This window comes from Octopus sinensis, linkage group LG21 (genome assembly GCF_006345805.1).
Source record: "Octopus sinensis linkage group LG21, ASM634580v1, whole genome shotgun sequence".
Lineage (NCBI taxonomy): Eukaryota > Metazoa > Mollusca > Cephalopoda > Octopoda > Octopodidae > Octopus > Octopus sinensis.
In genome coordinates, this window is record NC_043017.1 from 24,753,461 (window position 1) to 24,770,926 (window position 17,466).

A 17,466-nucleotide genomic window follows, 5' to 3' on the forward strand; every position below is an offset into this window, starting at 1 on the left:
AGAGTATTTTACCGTTTATTATTAGGGAGGAGAAATTTTAATGAAAAATGGAAATATTAAGACCCATTTCATTCAACATGAGACAACATACACATACAGATGCGCCCACACGTACACACAGATACATAGACACAACTACATACAAATACACACATAGATATAAACACAAACACGTATACACAACTACAACCACACACACGCACACTCAGATAGATATACACTAACACATATAAAGAAATACAGACACAGATACACATACACATAGACACAACTACATACAAATACACACATAGATATAAACACAAACACGTACACACAACTACAACCACACACACTCAGATAGATATACACTAACACATATATAGAAATACAGACACACACACACAGATAGATATACACTAACACATATATAGAAATACAGACACACACACACACAGATACACATACACATATAAAGAAATACACACACACACTCACATACGGTATGGAGAAACTAAGCGATATTGTAATATTTCTAAAACGAGGCTAATGTATTGGACTTTAAAAAATAAATAAATAAGGCGCGTATTGAGGTTGGGGGATGGATCAACGGAAGAAACAAACGCAAACAATTATGGATTTGCGGAAATCAAAGCATATAGATGTATATTCTCTGTTGTTTACTGGGAATATTACCATCATCTGATTTTTAAATATCATTTTTGTCAACTCAAGTCATCACCATCGAATGATTTTACTCCATTTTTACTTGCATTTGTATCTTTATAATTTTAATGTCTCATAATTAATACCGATGACTGTATCTACGTTATTAATCACCACCACCACATCAATCTTCTGCCAATCTCTCATGACTACTGTATACATGAATACCAAATAGATCTCGAAACACTGCGCAAATTCTCAGGTATGTACTATAAAGCCCCCCACCAGCTAAAAATTCTCGTATTTTTACCCTATTTTGTATTTTATTTCGTTTGATTGATTTACTGGTATTTTGCGGGTCCTTGCGATGTGGCATTTGAAATCTCGCGGAATCCAGTCGACAAACCGATTTCGATTCCCATTTGAAACCGTTTCGCATTTATGCGTTACTCATCCAGTTTTATAGTAAGTAAACCAATGCATCGAACCCAACCAACAAAATTATTACCATTGAATCAAAATAAAAAACAGGCCGAGTTCAAAGTAAAACCCTTATGTAAACAATAATCATTGGTACATAATGTTATGCGGAACTGAAGTTGAACCATTAAAAGCTATACTGAATGAAGTAAGGTGTCCGGTTGTGTCTGGTTGAAATCATTTCTTTCCATTTACGTCACCGATATCTTTTGGAAAGACTTGCGACTTCGCAACATGCTGACTCCATTCAAGGACACGAGCTAATGAGACAGTCACCATGTAATTAATTAATAATTTCCCTGAAAACCACACTTTTTTTTTAGACAACGTATACGTGGATGTACGAAATAGACGTTGATAACTATGGCTGGAATATCGTTGATTACTCGACCAGGGTTAAGTTGGAGCTAAACGATAATTCATCAAGGACGCTATCAGAAGCAATTGATTATGTTCTTTAAAATATTTTACTGTAACTTTTGGTCATTTCTGCGGTCTTCATAACACAAAGGGGACCTAACTATAAAGATTAGCAGTCGTCTCTTATTGCATGATAGAAAGCATTCGCTATGAAAGAGCGCGCTAAATCTAAAACTACACTCTATTTTTTTAGTTTAGCTGTGTGGGATTATAGATATCTTAGAATATTTACAAACATATATACCACACACACACACAATAAAGTAATATTAGTGGAGAGACAAAAAAGGACGAGGGGCAGAATGGTTCGTTTTTGTGATCGTTTAACACAATCGTTTTTATTTGATTTTAGTGTAAAACTTACTACTGAGACAGGCTCAGTGAAATAATCTTCCCAGCCTGTTTATTATGATCTGTAGCATACATACTTAATGTTTACACTATGCTAGGCCAGTTTCTAATTCCGTCTCTCTGATATTTATTATGTTTATAATTAAGCAGGTCTATAAAAGATGTTATTATCTCTAGATAAATGCAAGACTTATAGTCAGTGTATATACATGAAATATACACAGATGGCTTTGTTATTACTCTTTTACTTGTTTCAGTCATTTGGGTGCGGCCATGCTGGAGCACCGCCTTTAGTCGAGCAAATCGACCCCAGGACTTATTCTTTGTAAGCCTAGTACTTATTCTATCGGTCTCTTTTGCCGAACCGCTAAGTGACGGGGACGTAAACACACCAGCATCGGTTGTCAAGCAATGGTGGGGGGGACAAACATAGACACACACATACATATATACGACAGGCTTCTTTCAGTTTCCGTCTACCAAATCCACTCACAAGGCATTGGTCGGCCTGAGGCTATAGCAGAAGACACTTGCCCTAGGTGCCACGCAGTGGGACTGAACCCGGAAGCTACTTACAACAGGGCCACTCCTGCGCCTATTGTGAAATAAGCATTGCAGTGAGTCGCATAAATCAGTTTCCAACCATTTCTTTTTATTTATAGATGTCTTTGATTACTATTTTATTGTGGTGGACCCCATAGCCATTCGGTATTGAAAAACTTGTTTTATAGAAACTTCTTTTATAATTTCTATTTTGTTTTTCACACATTGTGTAGGGTGAACTAGGTAAAATGTTGGAGAAAGGAACCTAGTTGTTCCTTGCAACACATCTAAAGCAACGTTTTTTTCAGGAACCATTAAAATACATTTGTGGATCCCCAATTTATGATTTTTGTTACGTGAACCCCCGCAAAAATTTATATCGAATCCGGGTGAGAATCACTAGTGTAAAATGCCTTACAATCTCAGCAGATAAAATGGCGCGGTAGAAGAGCCTTAGATTCAAAAAGAAACCTGTCAGAGTGAACTTGTGGTGTGATCCATCACCTGCCTAGTGACAGAGCCCGATTCTGTGGCAGAGTTCACCAAGTTGCCAATGGAGACGGTAACACAGCATGTCGCACCCCGGGTGGAAGAGAAAATTGCGATGTCGTCCAGTCTTTTCTCATCCTGCCTGTTAGAAACATATTTGATAATATCAATGGTTAGTGAGATTATTTCACGGAGGATCTTGTTTTCATAAGTTCTAAACTAAAGTCAGATAAAAACGATTTCGTTCGAGGCATACAAATACCAGCTGTACATTATAAAGCCTGGAACTTATTCTGTCGGATGTTGTTTTTGCCTAACTGCTAAATTATAGGGATGTAAACAAACCAACACCCGTTGTCAAGCGGTGGTGAGGGACAAGCATACACACACATGTATGTATGTACGACGGGCTTCTTTCAGTTACTATCAGTTCCACCCACAAGGCTTTGAACGGCCTGAGGCGATAGTAGAATAATCTTGCTCTAGGGACTATGCAGAATATTTTAAAATTAAAATACAATATTTTTTTATTTAATAAAATTAAGCCAGTGGAGGATAGCTTGTACATTTCTGTGCACCAAATTTGACTCGCGGGTCGCCTATGTTTGCAACTGCTAATTTAGCAGCTATTTTGTCGGTTCGCAACAGAATTCATGTCTCAACATGGTACAGAAACACTTTTTCCAAATTTGTCTCTGTTAATTTCAACCATTCGTCGTCATTTAATGTTCACTTTTCCACGTTTGTGTGGGGTCAGATGGAATTTGTTGCAGCAAATTTCTCTTCAGCCAGATGTCCTTCTTGTTGCCAACCCTCACCTATTTCCAAGTAAGATAATATTTACCGATGACCAGACATGTCTTCATGGAAGATTGGAAACAAGGGACATACATTGCAAGATACTCTCTCTCTTTACTCTTTTACTTGTTTCAGTCATTTGACTGCGGCCATGCTGGAGCACCGCCTTTAGTCGAGCAAATCGACCCCGGGACTTATTCTTTGTAAGCCCAGTACTTATTCTATCGGTCTCTTTTGCCGAACCGCTAAGTGACGGGGACATAAACACACCAGCATCGGTTGTCAAGCAATGCTAGGGGGACAAACACACACACAAATATATATATATATATACATATATACGACAGGCTTCTTTCAGTCTCCGTCTACCAAATCCACTCACAAGGCATTGGTCGGCCCGGGGCTAGAGCAGAAGACACGTGCCCAAGATGCCACGCAGTGGGACTGAACCCGGAACCATGTGGTTGGTTAGCAAGCTACTTACCACACAGCCACTCCTGCGCCTGGTGATATTTGTTTTACAAATATTACATTAAGACAAGACAGCAGTAACACAAAAACTTATATGATGGGTTTCTTGCAGTTTTGTCTACGAAATCCACTCCAAAGGTTTTAGTTGGCCTTTGGGTATAGTAGAAGGCACTTGCCCAAGGTGCCACAGCGGGCTTAAACCTGAGAGCAAATTTTACACCACACAGCTGCATCTGATTTATATCACCATTGGATGTCCACTTCTTCATGCTTGCATGGGTGAAACAGAAATTGCTGAGGCAGATTTTTCTACAGCTGGATGCCTTAGCTGTTGGCAAGCTGTTTAACCCTTTCATTACCATATTTATTTTGAGACGCTCTGTGTTTCTTTCAATTATTTTAAATATAACAAAGAATTTAGTAAAATAACTTAGTTACCATTAAGCTAGTGTTAGGAACATGAAATGTGACTAAGGTTTGGTGGAAGATTTTAAAGGCGGTTTTGGCCGGGTTGGTAATGAAAGGGTTAATATTTCCTCTATGATCAGACATGTTTTCACAGAAGGCTGAAAACAATCTCGTTTGTATGATGATGATGATGATGCTCATTAAACAACTATCATGTGACATCCAGACACAGCTACACAGCCATGTGTGCAAACACACAAGCAAATACACTCATATATATATTTATATATATGTATACACATATTTGTATATATATACTTATATATATGTATATATATATATATATATTTATATATATTCTTTTACTTGTTTCAGTCATTTTGATTGTGGCCATGCTGGAGCACTGCCTTTTAGTTGAAGAAACCGACCCAGGACTTATTCTTTGTAAGCCTAATACTTATTCTATTGGTCTCTTTTGAAGAACAATATGGTTACATATGTATAAATATATATATATATAATATATATATATATGTACTTATATATATATATATAAGTATATATATTTATAATTATATATATTTATGTGTGTGTGTGTATGTATACATACATGATGTGTGTGTGTGAGTACATATATATCTTGTCAATTCAATGAACGAACAATCAAAATGAAATGAATACACAATAAACATGAGTACATGCACCAGACATTAGTTTGACATTTGGTGAAAGGAGAGAGTTTTTAATGTTTCAAGCATGGCTTGTCGGGAAGAAGGGAGAAGTCCAAACAAAAACAAAGGAAAATCACCAATGGGCCACATGTGGTTACATTTCTGAAGTGACCAGAATGGAAGGAGATAGAGAAAGTGGGTATGTATGTATGTATATACTCTTACTCTTTTACCCATTTCAGTCATTTGACTGCGGCCATGCTGGAGCACCGCCTTTAATCGAGCAACTCGACCCTGGGACTTATTCTTTGTAAGCCCAGTACTTATTTTATTGGTCTCTTCTGCCGAACCGCTAAGTAATGGGGACATAAACACATCAGCATCGGTTGTCAAGCAATGCTAGGGGTACAAGCACAGACACACAAACACACACACATATATATATATATATATACGACGAGCTTCTTTCAGTTTCCGTCTACCAAATCCACTCACAAGGCTTTGGTCGGCCCGAGGCTATAGTAAAAGACACCAGCCCAAGGTGCCACGCAGTGGGACTGAACACACAACCATGTGGTTGGTAAACAAGCTACTTACCACACAGCCACACCTATATATATATATACTAGCTGAAGGTGACCCGCTCTACGCGCGGGTAAGAGTGTGGTTGTTACTTTCTGTTGCTTCCTTTCAGCACGTAAAAAGCACCGTCCGAACGTGGCGGAATGCAGCGCCGCCTTGACTGGCTTCTGTGCTGGTGGCACGTAAAAAGCACCAACTGATCATGGCTGCTGCCAGCCCCCTTGGCACCTGTGCCGGCGGCACGAAAAAGCACCCACTACTCTCACAGAGTGGTTGGCGTTAGGAAGGGCATCCACCTGTAGAAACACTGCCAGATCAGACTGAAGCATGGTGCAGCCTTCTGGCTTCCCAGATCCCCGGTCGAACTGTCCAACCCATGCTAGCATGGAGAACGGACGTTAAACGATGATGATGATGATATATATATGTGTGTATGTATGTGTATATATATATAATTATATATGTGTGTGTGTATATATATATATATATGTGTGTGTGTGTGTGTGTGTGTGTATGTATATTATATATATATATATGTATATAATATCTATATATGTATATACATGGTGCAAAAAATTGTGCAGCAGCTGTCCTGGCTATACCAAGCACAAATAAAGAATCTTGCCCACCACTGTGCAAGACTACCACAGTCAACAGACATGGGATGGCCTCCCCTAATGCCTGCACAGTTGTCACACCAATACTTTTACTAAATATTGGGGGCCTGTTGCATCATGATGAAAGCAAAATTTCTTTCGTGAGAGATCTTGCTGTATGCAATCAAGCCCTATGCATAGCACTCGTGGAAACTCACCTCAGCCCTGATATAGAGGATGCAGAAGTACACATACCAAACTATGCCATACTGCGAACAGACAGAAGGGAAAGGAACCATGGTGGAGTTGCTGTATACATCCGTGGCGACCTCACACCCCAGGTCTTACTGTCATACTCAAATTCGATATGTGACACTCTAATTGTAAAGGCAAGACAACATAATATGGTAATATGCCATACATATTGCCCACTGGATGCACCAAACCACATAGGCAAGTTTGAAGATTGCCTCACAGGAATTAAAGAAATTCTCATAAAACTGGAACACCACGTGACCATATTTCTTATGGGTGACTTCAGCTTATCCAACGTCAAATGGTCCGAAGATCTCGTACTCTCAGGAATGACTCATTGCAAGCAAGCACAGGTGGAGTCCCTGCTCAACCTCACCAATGTCCTATTCATGGAGCAAGCTGTACTCAAACCAACTAGGGTGAATAACATTTTGGATCTCTGCTTCACGAACAATATGGACATCATTCATGATGTGAAAGTGACACCGACATTAGTCTCGGATCACAAAATAATAGAACTGTCTATGTTTGGGCTGAAAGTACCCAGAGACATACAGCCTAAAGGAAGCACCCGAAATCTCTCCAATCTGAACTTCCAGAAAGCAGATTAGAAATCGATCCAAAAAGCGATCCTCAGAGAGGACTGGCTGAAATGTCTCTCCACACCAGACATTGACATGAAACGAGAATGTTTTATTTCTATTGTGCAAGCCATATACCAGAAATATGTCCCAGAGCACAAGGCCAAAACAAATAGGAACAAGATTCCAAGGGAGAGGAAGATCCTCATGAGACGATGGATGAAGGTTGCAAATCGGCTCAACCAACATCCCAAAAGTGGCAAAAGGGCCCACTTAAAAACAACACTGATGGCGATTGAAAAATAGGCTGCAACAATCCTATGTGAGGAAGAAAGCAGACAAAGAAGCTTGGGTTATAAAAAACATTAAGTCAAACCCAAAGGCCTTCTTTCATTACGCGAAAGAAACAGCCTCAGTATGCTGCAAAATAGGACTCCTCTTCCAGAAGCATGGCTCCCTTACAGACAGTCCAATGATGATCAGTGAGGAACTGAATGACCAGTTCAAAAGTGTTTTTACCACTCCGTTGGAACACAGACAAGTGAATGAATCAGTGGACTTTTTTGCCACCTCACCTATAACCAGCAACATAGTTACAATGGAATACATCGACATTAGCGAAGAAGATGCAAACTCAGCTGCTGATCCTAATGGTTTCCCAGCAATCCTCCTCAAATCGTGTAAGTATGCCCTGGCAAAACCCCTCCAGATTCTCTTCCAGAGCTTTCTTACAAATGGCAAACTGCCAAGCAAGCTGAAGAAGGGAATAATATGCCCAATACATAAAGGAGTAAGCAGAGCAGATGCCAAAAACTATAGGCTTATCTCTCTGACTTCACACATCAGCAAAGTCATGGAATAGATAGTCAGAGGGAAACTAATTGCAATCCTTGAAGAAAATAACTTGCCGAGTGATACCCAACATGACTTTCGACCAGGTAGCAGCTGCCTCACCCAGCTCTTACAACATTATGACTGGGTGTTGAGGCAGTTACTCAAGAACTCGAATGTGGATGTAATATACCTTGATTTTGCAAAAGCTTTTGACAAAGTAGATCATGGTATGATATGCCACAAACTGCGTGATCTCAGCATAGCTGGAAAACTTGGAGAGTGGTTACATGACTTTCTGAAAGATAGAACTCAGGCAGTTGTGGCTAATGGAGCCACCTCTATGAAAACATAAATAGTGAGCGGTGTTCCACAGGGCACTGTCTTGGAACCACTGCTGTTTATAGTGGCTCTCTCAGATATGCCCGGATAGCCATCCTTACAATCTATGCAGACAATACAAAAGTCTCGTAGAAAATACAGAACCCCAGTGATGTTGCACATCTGCAGCAGGAGTTGAACTCAATTTACAGATGGGCTAAGGATAATAGTATGCAGTTTAATGCTGAAAAATTCCAAGCGCTGCGCTACCAGCGTCCAAAACTGAATATGAAACTTACAGGGTACACTGGTCCACAGGGAATTTCAATCCCAGAGCCTAAATATATATATATATATTTATTTATTTCCGTGGGAATTATTGGTTGGCAAGCCAACCAACTATGGGATAGTACCTAGCCAATATGCTGCTGGTAGTGTACCCAATTATTAATACCCAATAGCTGGTTATTGCGTGGCAATTTTGCAGTTGGGCGTCATATATGGGTGGGTGTACAAAGTGGTTTACCCTTAATTTATAAGGCAAAAATATAAATTTAATTATATTTTAATTTAATTATAATTTATAAAGCAAAAAAGAAAATGGAGAGGATATAAAATTGACATACATTAGCCGGTAGACATTCTATTGTGTCTATTTATTCTAAAACATAAGGAAGTATTATAAGAATACATACACATGCAAAGACTGTGTGCTGCACAAATATATACTAGTAATACATAGTGGAGGCGCAATGGCCCAGTGGTTAGGGCAGCAGACTCGCGGTCATAGGATCATGGTTTCGATTCCCAGATCGGGTGTTATGAGTGTTTATTGAGCGAAAACACCTAAAAGCTCCACGAGGCTCCGACAGGGGATAGTGGTGATCCCTGCTGTACTCTTTCACCACAACTTTCTCTCACTCTTACTTCCTGTTTCTGTTGTACCTGTATTTCAAGGGGCCGGCCTTGTTACTCTCTGTGTCATGCTAAATATCCCCGAGGACTACGTTAAGGGTGCATGTGTCTGTGGAGTGCTCAGCCACTTACACGTTAATTTCACAAGCAGGCTGTTCCGTTGATTCGGATCAACCGGAACCCTCATCGTCGTTACCGACGGAGTGCTTCTCTCAGTAATACATAAAAGAGTAAAAGATCACTTCCTTACGGGCGTTTCTGCCACGAGGCCACGATATCCTCCATCTCTTCAATGTTCTGTAGGGATGGGTAGATAGAGGCTTCTCCAGAGGGTCTAAAGGGTTAGGAGAGCTGATACATATAAGAGTGAGTTACCAAGTTCTGCTCCTATTCTTCTTATGCCCTCTTCAATAAGAAAAATATGCTGTGCAAGTGTCTTCTGCTATAGCCCCGGGCTGACCAATGCCTTGTGAGTGGATTTGGAAGACAGAAACTGAAAGAAGCCTGTCGTATATATATATATATGTATGTGTGTGTGTGTGTGTTTGTGTGTCTGGCCCCCTAGCATTGCTTGACAACCGATGCTGGTGTGTTTACGTCCCCATCACTTAGCGGTTCGGCAAAAAGACCGATAGAATAAGTACTGGACTTACAAAGAATAAGTCCCGGGGTCGATTTGCTCGACTAAAGGCGGCGGTGCTCCAGCATGGCCGCAGTCAAAATGACTGAAACAAGTAAAAGAGTAAAAGAGTGTGACAAAATTTGAAAGCATTATTGCTGTGAAGTGCATACATGTATGTATAAACAGTTGTGTAGCAGTATACTATGTGTATGTGTGTGTTATATGAAGCTAAGGTTGCTTCTGTTTGATGGGTTTTTATCCTTTTGTTAACGATGTTGCTTCAATTTGTCATTGCAGTCCATAGCTGACATGCAAAGATGAGTGTATCAGACTTCATTGATCGACAAACTACTGGTGACCTTGACCTTTATGATGACATCCTCGAGGAAGACTTTGCATGTGAGAAGGAATCTCTTGCTGAGGTAGGTGGAAACACAAATATTTATTCCTCCTTCTAGAAGTGTTAGTACCCCTTAAAATCAGGACCGAAAAATTAGATACATATTGTCTTATTCACTTACTCCAATCCCCCACTCCCTATGGATCATAGGTCATTGATGACTTTTCTTCACTGTTCTTGACCCTCACCTGTCTGTTCTACTTCTCCTGTTGGATCCCTGCTTCAAAAGGGGAGTTGACTCTGAAGCCTTTCAGATGTTGCTGCATCATGGGGTGATGGGAAATCCTTCCTCTCCCAAGACTTGTTAGTTTTCATTTGCCGGTATAGGCCCTATGCAAACCTATTTTTACCCCCGGGGAGAAGCAGTCCATATCAGATTGGCCTTTAATCTTTGACCCTAAGAGCTTGTGCCACGGCTCTCAGGGTCATTGAAGCACATAAACCACTATACTGCAACAAGGACTGGACCTTGTGGCAAATGCATAGTAGTACTAGATACTCCTAAAAAGACAGGATGGTCTCAGCTGGAATGTCTTTGACCATAGAAGATCTGTTATATCAAGGGGCTAACCCTAACAACTTGTGCCCCTCTGTTTTTTTCTTTTTCTTGCCCATTGTGTATGTTTACATTACATGTCCATGGTTGTGTGGTAAGAAGCTTGCTTCCCAAACACATGGCTTTGGGTTCAGTCCCACTGTGCAAAACCCCAGACTGACCAAATCCTTGTGAGAGAATTTGGTTGACAGAAACTGAAAGAAGCCACACTCTCTCTCTCTTTTATATATATGTATATACTAGGGGGTGCTGAAAATTTTCTGGCTTTAAGGGGTATCATGAAAGGCCTGGTTGGAGGCCCAACCTTCTCAGTTCTTTTACAGGGCTAAGAAAAACTGAAGGACTGCTGCAATAAGTGTGTGAATCTGAGAGGGGAATATGTTAAGTAAAATCATAATCAACTGATTCTCCTGTCTTTCCTTTCACCCAAAACCAGGAACTTTTCAGCATCCTCTTATATATAGATACCATAACTTCTGACATATAAAGTGCACTTTTTTTCCTTGAAATTCCCTCAAAAAATCACCCTGTGACTTATATGCTGAAGGTCAGCTTTTGGGTAGTGTTATTAAGGATGGACACAACTGGTGATGATGGAGGTTAGTAATGATATTTGGTAGTGTTAAGGTAAGTATTGTAATTTAGTCTACCATGATAGCTTACCAAAGGGCATCAATCTAAATTTTCATGGTTTCTGTTCATGGAAATGTCTGAGATATTCAGCTCAGCTTGGAGATTCATGGCTAGCTGCAGATTAGGCCTGCTTAAATCGACTGGCTCCTGTGCTGGTTGGTATGTAAAAAACACCGTTTGAGTGTGGCTGTTGCCAGTACTGCCTGACTGGCCCTCATGCCGGTGGCATGTAAAAGCACCCACTACACTCTCAGAGTGGTTGGCGTTAGGAAGGGCATCCAGCGGTAGAAACTCTGCCAGGTGATCAAGATTGGAGCCTGGTGCAGCCATCTGGTTCGCCAGTCCTCAGTCAAATCGTCCAACCCATGCTAGCATGGGAAACGGACGTTAAACAATGATGATGATGATGTAGATATGTATATCTGTGTGTATGTATATATTTTAATATATATATACAGAGAGACAGAGAGAGAGAGAAATCCTACAAGGTGGTGCCCCAGCATGGCCTTAGTCCTGTGACTGGAATGAGTAAAAAATAAAGATACCCTAGCTAATGTCTTTGATGCCCAACCACTTTTGAGACTCTCTAATGAAATTATTTTTTGTTTTAGTTGCAACAAAAATACCAGGAAGCTCTGCAGAAGATTGCTACTTTGGAAAATACTGTGAAAGAACGCACTGCGGCTATGGAGTTACTGGAAAAGAAAAACGTATACTTGCAGAAGAATATATCGATGCTGTACAAAACTGCATGCACAGAAATCAAAAGGAAAAACGATAATATTGAGTCTTTAAGAGAACAGTAAGTTTGTTGGTCTATTTGTCTTTTCGTAATATTTTTTATTGACTCTATAACAGACAGGTGGAGTCTGGATGTCGCCATGTTACACCGAATAGCCTAACCACCAACTCACAAGCCTGATAATGAAGCAAATAGTATCATCATCATCGTTTAGCGTCCGCTTTCCATGCTAGCATGGGTTGGACGGTTCAACTGGGGTCTGTGAAGCCAGAAGGCTGCATCAGGCCCAGTCTGATCTGGCAGTGTTTCTACGGCTGGATGCCCTTCCTAACGCCAACCACTCCGTGTAGTGGGTGCATTTCATGTATGATGAATTTAAATTAAGGTGGCGAGCTGGCAGAATCGTTAGCACACCAGGCGAAATGCTTAGCGGTATTTAGTCTGCCATTACGTTCTCAGTTCAAATTCCGCCAAGATTGACTTTGCCTTTCATCCTTTCGGGGTTGATTAAATAAGTACCAGTTACGCACTGTGGTTGATATAATCAACTTAATCCCTGTCTGTCCTTGTTTGTCCCCTCTATGTTTAGCCCCCAGTGGGCAATATAGAGATAAATATGATGAATTTAAATCTTTCATCACAAAATTCCTTGAATACGTAGGAACCAATCAACTAATTTGTAGAACTTATTTAATGTCTGTGTGTCTTGATTGTGGAAAATATAATTTTACAATGCAACACACCTATTTATATTCTGATTTTTGGTTCACTTTCCAGATTGGAATCTTACGAAAAAGAAAACTATCTGAAGAAAAGACAGTCGGGATATTCAAAATGGAACGGTGATTATCAGAGCAACAGCAAGCCTTCACAAACTTATAGACGTAACTCTTATGAAAAAGAGAAATCCCCACATATGTACTCATTTTGACAACTTCCGTACACAATCTCATTCCGCCTATACCTCCAGTGATTCGATTATTATTTCAAAAATTTCTGAAGGTATTTTATATCATCAAAACAGGTTTGAACCCAATTCTCATTGCATAGCTCCTACTGTGCCAAGTGCAAAGTTGATGCCTTCTGATTCAGTATGATCACCTACATTCGAAAATATTACAACTTCTTCACAGACACTGAATACCCCACATTCTACAAATTCAAAATTAAATCGTTTTAAATGTGAAACAGAGAAAACTGCTGCTGATAAAAGTTCCTACAAGAAGTCTTTGTACGTCATCCATTATTTGAAAGTATTGACCTGAGAAAACCTGCTAGCATAAATATAACTTCCCTGCCTGACTGAATATCACAAGAAGCTTATAGAAAACAATTAAATGTTCAAACTCAAGAGGCAGTAAACATATCACAATCAACTGTTACAGGGATTGAAGAGATTTCAAAGAAAGTGATAGGAAATATTCCTAGCATTCTGGCTCAAGAGAACAAAGGCAGAATGAATGAAGATATGAGGAATGACATTCTAGTTGAGATTTGCAAAAGCCTGAAACAACAGATAATAGATTATTGGAAAGGAAACCATCAAGACACTCCAGAAATAAAACTAATTCTTCAAATATAAAAATGGAAAATTCCTCAAGAGAACATAAAAGGGAAGGTAGTAAACAACATCACTGCCAAAGGATGCCTTCGTCTACAAAAAAATTATCTTTGAGGTCTGAGACTACAAAATCTCATACTGCTCCACTCAAAGAAAAGCACAATTTATCTAATGACTCCAGTGAATTCGGTAATGCCAAGAGACAAGATTCTAAGTTGATTGATTGCCAGCAATCTGTAGAACCAATCAGTGTAGTAACACAACTGTCAGTAAAATCTGCAGGATCTGATGCAGAGAGCTCTAAATCTTCTACTGGAAAAGTCTCTCCAACGGACAAACATCGCAGTAAAATGTGCGATCCAGTTGTAACTTCACCAGAACTGACAACTAAATGTGATAGAAACCTCTCACCTGTTATTTCACAAAAGACCTCAGTCACATTGAATAATCAGGAACCTATAGTTACTGAGTGTTTTGGCAAATCTAATTTAGAAGATTCTCGTTCTTCTGTGATTACTCCTTGCTTTTCTAGCAGTGTGACAAACTCGATGGCACCTGAATCATTGAGTAGTAAAGATTCTGACTGCGATGATTCCATGACAAGGAAGAAAGCCTCTGTTCGTAAACTTTTCTCACCAAGTAAACCTGATTATGAAGTATCAGTGGAAAATCCTATCCAAGATGACACACTAGCAAAGAATCACAGCCTTGAGTTTTTGAATGAAATGAAAAAAAAACTATCACAAGAAATTGCTGCCCATAACAGAAGGCAACAAGATGAAGATTGTGAAGATACAACACAGTTAGTTGATATCTATCAGACTCATGATGAGGAATATTGCAGTAATGACAGTCTGAGAGAAGATCAGAATTCTCTCAAAACATTTTCTCCTCAGCCACAAAGTGATTTACATGCAGTCACTGAACAGTCAGAAACTGAGTGTGTAGACTTAGAAAAGGGGGGGATTGCGAGCGATGATGATGATGGTGACGACGACGACGATGATGAAGATGATGACGATGAAGATGATAATGATGACGATGATTGTAATGATGATCGTGATGATGATCATGATGAAGAACAATTTTCCAAGGACAAATTCTCACCTTCACACATTAGCACTAAGCATGGAAGTGAACATATTTCAGGGCAACCTTCCAAAAAAAGGAGTTTATTAGGGGATGAAACGTTAACTAAAATTAGGAATAAACATAATAACAGCTCTTCAAGAACTGAAAACAAAAAACGAAGAATAAATCGGTGAGAATTGAGACCTAAACAAAAGTTATTTTTAACACTATCTTATTTAAGTAAAACTGAATTTTATCCTCCTCTTCCTTTTCATCCTGTTTATGATATTGTATTTGTATGTTTACGTTACTTCCATGTCATTTATACACCACGTCTTCAATCGAAAATACACCGAAATACACAATTCAGTATTTTTAAGTGTGTATGATAATTGTGTAAGTTAATTGTCAATATTGCTACAGGGCAAGTAAAGAAAAATATAAAACATGGTGTTTATGTGTTTAAATAGATGGGGGGAAGCAAAAACATTTTATTTTTCATTTAATACTATACAGTCAGTTTTTTATATTTGTATTTACTGCCATCGCAACTTAATTCTGTTAAACATTTAATTAAAAAAGATTGACACAGAGTGTAAGAGAGATATGTTTAGTTTTTTTCTAAGACTCAGGTACTTCAAGACTGGTGAGATAGATATGGCTACATTCACCTTAAAACATCTGCAAAAGAAAAACATAGCTAGGGAGAGATTTCCTAAGTGTCTTAATAGAAAATATAGTTTGTAATAATTATAATCATTATGTGGAGGCGCAATGGCCCAGTGGTTAGGGCAGCGGACTCGCGGTTTCGATTCCCAGACCGGGCGTTGTGTGTGTTTATTGAGCGAAAACACCTAAAAGCTCCACGAGGCTCCGGCAGGGGGTGGTGATCCCTGCTGTACTTCTTCACCACTCTTTCTTCTGTTGGCCTGCTCGCTTAGCCAGCGGGGTGGCGTCATTCGAAGGCTAAAACAATGCGAACGCATTGTGACCAGCGATGTGTAGCAACATCTGATGGTCTGGTTGGTCATGTGATAATCATTATATCAGAACTAATGGCATTGCTAATAGGGGACCAAGGGGAGAACTGCTTCCTCATGACATTTTTCAAAATTGGCACCTTTTCAACAATTTTTAAATACTTTTATCATCATTTATCTTCTTTTTTTATAATTTTTTTTTTTTGTTAATCACATGGCCTTGGAAGAATTTTCTGGAGTCATTACTTTATTTGAATACCCACCTGTGTTTTTAAACTGTCTGCTTGATTTCCTGTGATCTGTTGGTGGCTGCTGACATTTGAAGAACCAAGACAAACCCAGACATCTTAACACTGGACGATGCTGTGGAGTTTCCTCTTTCTCACATCACACCTGTGTCAGCAGTTGTAAGTTAATGAAACATGAAATTAATACATGTGGAATACAATTATGTATTTTATAACTAACAAAATATTTCATGCAATAATAAATCTCTGAACAAGATGACCTCCCTTTGCAAATACCATAAGAGCGCAGAAAATGTGCCTAAAGCCAGCTGGAGACAATGATCTCTTGGGGCTAAAAGCTACAGTAACACCCACCCTTTGTGGTTAGCCATATTGAGATGGCTAGTATACTTTACGAAATATTTCATGTAATATAAGAAAAATGAGGTAAAAATTGTTTGGTATGTGTCACAGCACCTTTTTTTTTATGTGCTCGCTTCCCCTAACTTTAAAACCTGGATACATCTCTGATCAGAACCTCTGTTAAGGTAGTGGAGAAGGGAAAATAGTTGTTAAACATGTTGCAATAATTAATAATAATCCAGTTCTTCTGTTCTCAAATCACTGCTCAATTGTCTTTGCTTCCATATCTGGAGTGAGTTCTGTAGCTGATTCAATGACTCAATGACTGCTCATATCAAAGAAACAGTTTCATACCTCACCTTCTTTAATCTCATTTAAGGATCCTGTTAGTCAATATCTTAGTAGACTTTGCTTCAATGCTTCTGGTGTTGATAATATAAGTACCAGGTGAGTATTGTGGTTGATTCAACGACACAGTAAAATAACCACTGTTCACATCAAAGAAACAGTGTCATTGCTCATCCTCCCTAATCTTGAACAACACTAAATAAAAACCCCTCCAAATGTCAGCTCTCATATTCTCTGGTATCAATCCTCTCTGGCTGAGCATTCTTCATCTTTTGGGCTTGTAAGTGCTTGTGCCATGTAAAAAAGAACTTCTGTGCTGCTGCTGGTTCACACAATTCCCTTGAAAGCTATGCCGGTGATATGCAAGCTCTTTCTAGGGCTTCCCATGCTGCACAGGTCAAAGGATGAAAACCAGACTAATATGGACCACATCTTTCCAGAAGTAGAAATGGGTTCGTTTAGAGGCCTATACAACCAGCTAGAAGAAAGCAGCAAGGTTCAGACACATTGACGTTGATTCAAAACCAACAAGACCTGGGCAAGAGTAGACCAGAGTTGAGACCATGATCATCATCATTGTTAAATATCCATTTTCCATGCTGGCAT

At 39.4% G+C, this 17,466-nt stretch overlaps 1 protein-coding gene across 6 annotated transcripts; it reads left to right on the forward strand.

Annotated features, from left to right (window-relative positions):
• Positions 1-525: 525 nt before the first annotated feature.
• LOC115222870 (protein PFC0760c) lies at positions 526-15,384 on the forward strand. 6 transcript variants are annotated; one of them, XM_036511938.1, is made up of 5 exons: positions 526-907; positions 4,981-5,049; positions 10,277-10,401; positions 12,180-12,370; positions 13,088-15,384. In XM_036511938.1, the coding sequence occupies exons 3-5, from the start codon at positions 10,297-10,299 to the stop codon at positions 13,239-13,241; spliced, it is 450 nt and encodes a 149-aa protein (XP_036367831.1). In that variant the 5' UTR covers positions 526-907; positions 4,981-5,049; positions 10,277-10,296; the 3' UTR covers positions 13,242-15,384. The 6 variants fall into 5 exon arrangements, with proteins under 6 accessions (XP_036367831.1, XP_036367832.1, XP_029649096.1 ...); XM_029793236.2 differs by having other exon boundaries at positions 527-907; XM_029793238.2 differs by lacking the exons at positions 526-907; positions 4,981-5,049 and adding an exon at positions 2,205-2,221.
• Positions 15,385-17,466: the final 2,082 nt, after the last annotated feature.

Excerpts from the sequence above, each read along its gene's own strand:
- LOC115222870 (XM_029793236.2), top strand. The coding sequence starts at position 13,895 with ATGGAAAATTCCTCAAGAGAACATAAAAGGGAAGGTAGTAAACAACAT.